The 7,950-nt window shown below is 40.8% G+C and overlaps 1 protein-coding gene across 2 annotated transcripts in view; it reads left to right on the top strand.

The window, feature by feature from the left end:
• LOC135377773 (CD109 antigen-like) overlaps window positions 1–6,236 on the top strand; it is a 225,577-nt gene extending 219,341 nt beyond the window's left edge. For both annotated transcript variants that reach the window (XM_064610439.1, XM_064610438.1), the window contains 2 exons: window positions 2,711–2,816; window positions 4,702–6,236. In XM_064610439.1, coding sequence (XP_064466509.1) covers window positions 2,711–2,816; window positions 4,702–4,901 — 306 coding nt within the window. In that variant the 3' untranslated portion in view covers window positions 4,902–6,236. The remainder of the gene's footprint in view (window positions 1–2,710; window positions 2,817–4,701) is intronic.
• The last annotated feature ends 1,714 nt before the right edge of the window (window positions 6,237–7,950 follow it).

Here is a 7,950-nt window from a genome sequence, read left to right on the forward strand (position 1 = left end):
ATAAATCTGTCTCTATATATATGCACGCATTACCAACATTTCTAGCTGCATATGAGTGGCCAGCAAATAACCTGTGTTTTTGCAAGCAGCGTTTCACATTTCGTTTGTTGTTGTGGCAGCAGCATGTGTTGTTGGAGTAATCCACTATACTGCACTGTCAGGACATTGTAATAACTACTTACTGGACAGACTGATTGAGTTACTATGTAATTACTCCTGCGTATAACATGCACCCACAAAAATTAGTTGAATTTCAGAAATATTCAATGTGCACCAATGCATAACATGCACCATGAATATGTAAACTGTAAATTCTACATCACCATTAGCATTCACAACAATCAAAGGTTGTGCACCAAGTGTGAGTATTTATCACGGACGCAATGTTTACTTGAAATCAAGCAAGTAATTCTTGTTGTTTACTTGACACCATGAAAGTCAGATCCGACAGAGTCAGTGTTGTATAGTAGACTGCAGTCTTCTCGCGAATGTCTCGCATTTTTATCCTGCCTTAACAGCCTTCGCCTTCATAAAGTGCAGGCCTTCTGAAGTGAGTTCAGAATCACTGACACTTTGCCGTCATCCCATGCTCCTTGAATGCGCTTCACTACCACGGCAAGCCCGTCAACCCTGTCTGCTCTTCGTGTACTTGCGCTCACCATCTGTAATTCATTTCCCTCCCAATTTCCCCTTAACATGACACTTAAAAGAGTGACTTCACTTATGTCAAGCACGTGGACCAAGGCTTCGACATTAGAGGTTGCACTGCATCTCTGTAGGAATCACTCTTCCAGGAAAAAATCTGACATACAGTAAACCCTCGTGAACTCAAAGTCATAAAAAATGGGGGGGGGGGGGGGGATTTGAGATATGCGAAATACCAAAATTTTTGATGTAACAGTAATAAATTGTAAGAGTTATACATTTCAGTAAACTTACTTTTGTGGCGGAACTGCAATTACCCAAAACTACCACTTAAGCATGAGGAAAAAAAGTCACAAAACAGGCTAAATCACTTGGGGTCAAAAAACGTCTTGTGATGGATGGTTGGCATTGAAAACTTTCGTTCCAGTGCCAAAGATTTGCACTGCCTTGGCTGTGCTATCTTTGTAATGATTCGGGCACTTACACTGTCAGAAGTTTCCCAAAAACAGATAGCGAGACGTAATGGCAATTGACACTCGCTCACATGGCACCGTGAGAGAACACGAAAACAACAAAAGCACTGAAGGAAATGACGAACATGTGATGCTTGCGAGTGAACTGCCTTCCCCACCATCGTTGCGACCGCTCCGTGCAAAAACATGGCAATACCGGCCATCCCCCTGCAGAATGAGAAGGTGGGGCAACTGAAATCCTGTCTGCTGCACATCTGATAGAATGGTAGAAAATAACTTTGGCGAATGTCGGTGCAGGGCTGCTGTGCAATGATTACTCACATTTTTGAAATTTTTGCTGATAAGATTTCGAGATATCCGAAGTTAGTCTCGAAAACATTTCGATATAAGCAGTGATAAATGCATAGTAAGTATAGCAGATAATTCTGTGACGCAAGAAACCTTCGACTTAACCAATTTTTCTAGATATCAGAGTTCGAGTTAACGAGGTTCTACTGTATTACATTCACCGGTAAACAACGTGCGCTGCCTTTTTGGGACGCTTGTGCAATGTATAATGCACACATTATGCACAGGAAATATGGTATATTTGAAAATTCAATCAATTACAATTACCCTGGAGTATCCCAAATTACCCACAATATGATACTAGATGGATGGGTGATAAAGGAAAAAAGGTTAGGCGAAATGGGAAATTTGTGGAAAACCACTATCGTATGAAAACTAGGTTCTATGACATGAATAAGAGTTTGAATGTCCTATGTAGTGATCAGTATTCTTGTTGGGAAATTCGATTACCCTCTATTAACTTCAGCATAAGGATGAACTTCATTTCAAAATCAAGTAATCCTGAAATCAGGGAGAGGTCATAATTGCAACAAAACTTATTAGTCTTTAATGTAATCACATGCGGTAGACCCTCATTATAACACAGTCAACGTGACCGAAAAAATATTCCATGCATATATGAGTAATTCTGTAAAAACAGAAGTGACACGAAAAGTGACAGCACACTCGGAAGTGCGTGGAAACACAGCAAAAGCCTTAAAAGGTATTCAGGCAATCAAACCAACCTTGGTGATGGGCACTTTAGCAGCCTTTTAATTTTTATTGAAAAAGAGAGAGAGGAAAAAGAAAAGACTTTGGCTGAGTTTGCTGTATGGGCTTCCGCCGGCTAGCCTTCGCACTAAGCACAGGTAGCTGGCAGGACAATTGGAATAATCGAGTTTGAAATGTATGTATTTCGGACAGGATGGCATGAGGCTTCGAATAAAGTGATCATTCGAAAAAAGAACTATTTCATTAACAAAGGTATCTTTTTGTACACATGTACCTTCATGTAATGAACCGCTTCAAACAAGCACAACTACATGTGCGGTCGAATAACTTTCTGGAAGATAAAAGCTAAAAGCTTGTTCACAAGCACCTTCTGGAGGCATCTGTCACAGGAAAGGATTCAGCATTAGACACAAATAGGCATCGTTTTTGTCAATAAAATAGCTTTGGTTGAAGTGTGTGTCTTGTGTCTGTGTTGTCGCTCTTGCCGAGCACTGGGGGTTTTGTAGTCTTACTTTATTATTGATGTCTTTCAGTTGGATGCCTCACCAATTTGTGTCAACTTCACAGCACAGCGCTGGTACCCCATAGCCAACATGACACGTTTCATCTCCATCCGTGTGTATGATTACTATGCCCCAGGTAAACACTTCGTATTTTATGTGTGGTGTCTGCAGCTTTGACATGTTAAGATCCAATGACTCCCGTATTCTTTCAAAGCCTGGCAATGAGGCTGAAAAGCCACATGGTGTGCCACATGGTACCAATATTTACATGTCATGCATCATTCATTGTGTATATAGTTGTGTATTTTCGCACTGTGGTACTGTGGCGCACATTTTCTTGGCTCTGCAGCCTTCGGCACAAAGCTGAAGTTGATATTATGACATCCAACGAGAGGGGAAGAAAATGCTAGGAAATCTCAGATGTGGAAACTTCTGCTACTGGGACATCATGGTGTGCCACTCTAGCAATGAAGCAACCATTTTCATAATACTACCAGTTGTTGACCATAAGCAGCCATAATAAGAAGAGTCAGAAAATGATGAACATCTCGTATACTAAAAATTTGTTGTTAAAAGTCCAACATCCAGGAGAGAAATGCCATACAAAACGCAATTTCAAAACCTCATGGTGTGTCTTGAGCACATCATCTCTTCACTCAAGCTACAAGTGCAAATTATGTGCACTGTTAGACAAAATGGTAAGAAGTAAAACCAAAGCAACACATTTATACCTTCTAACCACAGTCTACACCCATTGGACAGCTATACCCCTTGGCAATTTTAGGTACGAGAAAGGTTTGTCTGTCTTGTGTACCGTGCACCATGGAACATAATCCCAGCACAGCTTGTAGCACCTTAAAGGAGCACAAAACAGGTCGACGAACATTCTCCAATTATTATGCCCAATGAAAGAACGTAGCTCAAGACATCCAAATACGAAATTCTTTTGCTTCTAGCGAGAGTCTTTAAGAGCATAATCTGCGCGAGTCTCTCCTTATCCTTGGTACCTGGTCACGTCACCATGTTCCAACGTATGGCAACACCGAATTCTAGGCGCTGGAGGTGGGGGAGATTTCACTATCCTAGCCAATGACGGGCCCCACTGAGACAAGCTGCAGCTCACGAGGGAACCGGTTGCGAGAACGTCGCGGTGACCTCGCGGAGCAATACAGCACTGAAAACATAGTGTGCACGTGAAATAGAATATTGAGGGTTTTTGGTACAGTTTGAACTGGCTATCTTGGATTGGACAAGTGGAAATATGTTTAGAATGACCTCACTTCTCCTATATTACAACAAAATTAATGTAAGCGTCCAGCATTCTAAATGGTTGATGATGCGCGACGTCAAAATGACGTGTCGCTATTGTCGCCTAGACATCCCAGGGCGGGGCATGAGGGCGAAAGAGTGCAGTGAATGTTCAGTCGGTTTGGAGCCATTAGTCGTTTTTTTGCAACTACAATTTTTTCAAAACATGCACTGTCGGCAACATATCACAGTGCATTTAAAAGAAGTGTGCCTCGTATAACTGTTTATTGCCCCTTTAATTTTGAACCAACCTTGCATAAAGAATGTAGCAATTAAGACTACCATCTTAAATGGTGGGTGCAGTGATATATGATAGCATATCTCGTGCTCCCCAAATGGACAAATGTGAAAGTCCTCCCTTACAGGGTCATGTGTTGCATTAAGAAAATTCCTCGAGCTGCGAGGTGTATAACAATATCTGTTCCAATGTGAGCATCAAACATCTGTGCATATTTTGCACCTGCATGGAAAACATAACTTGCACATTCCTTACAGGTCTGAGTCATTTTCTTCCTTGGTCTTATTATGGAGTTTTCGAATAGAGAACCATATTTTAGTTTAGTGCACCGAACGGGTCTAAAGTAACCGCAAATGAGGGCAACGCAAGAGAGTTTTAGTGTAGGATCTTTTTGTTACAACAGAAAATGGAAACTTGTTGTAGAGGCAGTAAATGTTTGTGTCACTCATCTACCGATTCTTGTTTTTCCTTGCAGAGAGGTTCAATGAAACCCTCTTTGAGGTGTACAATCTGTTTGCCCTCAGCATATGCCACGTTTGTGGGTCCTACCAGTGCCCTTACTGTCCAGTGTTCAGTGCTGGGCCTACCTCTGCTCCTCACATTTTGCCTGCAGTGACCTTCAGTGTAGTTCTTGTAGTTACATTCAGGTGGGTTTTGTACGGGCAAAGTGACTAGATGGTGAGTGATAAACGGTGCAAATGTGCTGCTGAAAACAATGCTTCGTGATCAAGATCCTTCGAAAGCCAGACACAAGCAAGGTTTTGCAGTGAAACATGTACAGCACATTATGGACAACAGGCCTTGTGAGAGAAATGTGATGCATTCTTTTGCATGGGCACTAATAACTGACGCTTCTTGCCGTGAAGTGCCCTTAGTTGCCAAAAAATTGTTACTGCATTGTCTGTGTAGACCTTATGTGTGTATGTGACTATTGCAAATACTTTTCTCTGGCCGTGTGCTTTCATGGCCCCTGTATCACATTTGTTTTTGTCCCTAGTACCATCAAGTACAACACCATATGTTACGCATGTCTCACTCTTTTTTAGAAACTGTGTGACTCAGGTGCATACCTGTTGTAGGCTCTTCACATTTTGTGCAAACGAACAAATAGCAAGCAGTTTTGATAGATCTGTTGTTATTGAATGCGCCAATGGAGTGCAGTACTACTGTCCTGCCTCTCATAGCAAATCTTAGGGATTTTGGATTCTGACCCTTCTTTTGTTTGTTGTATGTCATCATTAGCTTTGAACCAGTGGCAGCTGACAAGAGCAGCAGTACTATTAGTATCACCATGTGAGTGAACAAATATGACAGAGTCCAAAGCAGTATGCGCATTGAAGCATCTTATTCTAATTAACTAGAAGTCATGCCAGTTGGTAGTTGTCACAATGACGAGGGAGGTATTTCCACATCATGCACACCTACAATACCTGGTAAGGTAATTTTACCACACTGTGTCATATAGTGAGATCAATTCACCAGCATCACTCACTACTTTTTGTCTTTTGTGCTGCTTCCAGATTTGTCTCAGCGAGTGTTTACCTATTTTTCAGTACTTAAGATATTGATGTTTGAAGAGAAACACCCGACTAGAGTCTTGTCGTTTCACACTTCTTGTCAGTTTTCTTACTTTGTAAGACAGATACCCTTTTAAACTAAATTTTTGAAGTGGTTATCTGTTTTTGTTTGCGAACACGTTTGTGTATGCACGCTGAGCACATCCATAATTGTGATTTTATTTGCTGATGTGACATTTCTTAAAAGCAGGGAATGTCAAGAGCTGCATTTTGACATGGTAACCCTGTATGAACAAAGGTATTGCTCATAAACCGTTTGGACAAATGCACTAGCGAAGCATTTTATCCAGTTTACAAACCTATGCATTTCTGTTTGTATATTCATTGTTTAGCAGTACAGGAAAACTATACTGTCTTTGTCTAGAAAGCAGGTGTGTGTCTTCCTTGGCCACTTGTGTGCCCCCTTATCTAAATGTACAATATTTTCTACACATTGTTTGCGCTTTGTCATATACTGGTAAGGGCACTTTGCTGCAATTCATCCCATGAACCATGAGTATTTCCACAAACATCTCTGTAGCTAGCCAGAAATTAGGTTTCTTTGTCCATTGTACAGGGTGTCCCAGAAAACGTGTCATTGAATTATAACAAAAAAAACTACGCCACCTAGAAACAAGCGGTCAACGGCATTTGTTCTTACTAGGTTTTTGCCACCTCCTGGTGTGAATGCCATCTAACGTAAGTTTAATTATGTAAATTTTTGTGAACTGAACTCGGAAATTTGCCAAGTAAAGGTTACTTTTTTACCATACCAATACGAAGAGCATGCTGAATTTACTCAAATTCATGATAATTGACAGTGATATTCAGGAGCTATCCCATCGGGAAAAAAAACAGCCGAACATCACTGGTTTCGGAGCACCCCAGCATAATGCGCGACTTTTTGAGCGCAATCGCTGTCAGTCTGACGAAAGGAGGTCGCAAACCCAGCCCACAGAGTGATAGTAGAAAAAATGACAGTTCCTGAAATTGGGAGAGGGAAGGCATAATCTCAGCGGAAGCTGGACGTGATAAGCCATCCTGTGTTATCTCTTTCTAGGATACTGGTGTGGGCTGAGTTTCCAACCTCTTTCGTCATGAAAGTCTGTCACCAACAAGCCCAAAGGGATATTTTAATTTCCAACCTCCTTTTGTTGGACTGACAACGCTTGCGCTGAAAATCCTCTGGGAGCTCCGTAGAAAAGAGAACCAACGATGAACACTTCTTTAATGGACACTAGCTTTCATGTAGCAGACTACATTTCTTCAGGTGTAAAGGTACAACATATGATACATGAATATATACAACATACAAGATAAGCATGTGAGATCACTCACGTGCTCACTCAAGAACTCCGTAGAGCAAGATTTTTTCCGATGGTATAGCTCCTAAATATCCCTGTCAATTATCATTACTTTGAGTAAGTTCGGCACGCTCTTCACACTGGTGGGGTAAAAAAGTGACCTTTACTTGTCAAATTTCCGAGTTCAGTTCACAAAAATTTACATAATTAAACTTGCGTTACATGACATTCACATCAGAAGGTGGGAAAAACCTAGTAAGAGCAAATGCCATTGACTGCTTGATTCTAGGTGGTGTAGTTTTTTTATTATAATTCAATGACACGTTTTCTGTGACATCCTGTATATTCATAGGGCCATGTGTTTTCAGATTTTTTTTTCTTTTTTTTAGTGAAGAGGGGGGGGGGGGACAAATGGGGTTTTATTTCAGAGGTCATAAAATTGGGCAATATCAGGTGGGAAATAAACAAAAAAAAAAAAGAAGAAAACTTGCCATTCTGCAGTTAGTTCCAAGTTAGTTTTCATTGATTAGTTTGATTATTGAACTTGGGGGGGGCTGGTCTTACCTGGTTCAACCCTAACACATAGGGCCCTATATATTAATTAATTTAAAAGGGATAATTATGTTATGTTTCTGCAGTGCTGCATCTGCAGTATTACGTGACCTACTACAAACCTTTAAGGCATTTCAAAAGAGGATATACTAGCACTGGAGAAAAAAGGTTCTCTATAATGCATTGCTCAATGGAAATATTTTTAAGAGCTCTCAAGTCAGGGAAAAACCTGCATTTGTCATGTTTGTTGCCTCACTTGCAGGAGGGTGCTTACACCTGGAATGTCACATGAGTGATAAATATCTTCTCACT

The sequence above is a fragment of the Ornithodoros turicata genome, chromosome 1, assembly GCF_037126465.1.
Source record: "Ornithodoros turicata isolate Travis chromosome 1, ASM3712646v1, whole genome shotgun sequence".
In the NCBI taxonomy this organism is placed as follows: domain Eukaryota; kingdom Metazoa; phylum Arthropoda; class Arachnida; order Ixodida; family Argasidae; genus Ornithodoros; species Ornithodoros turicata.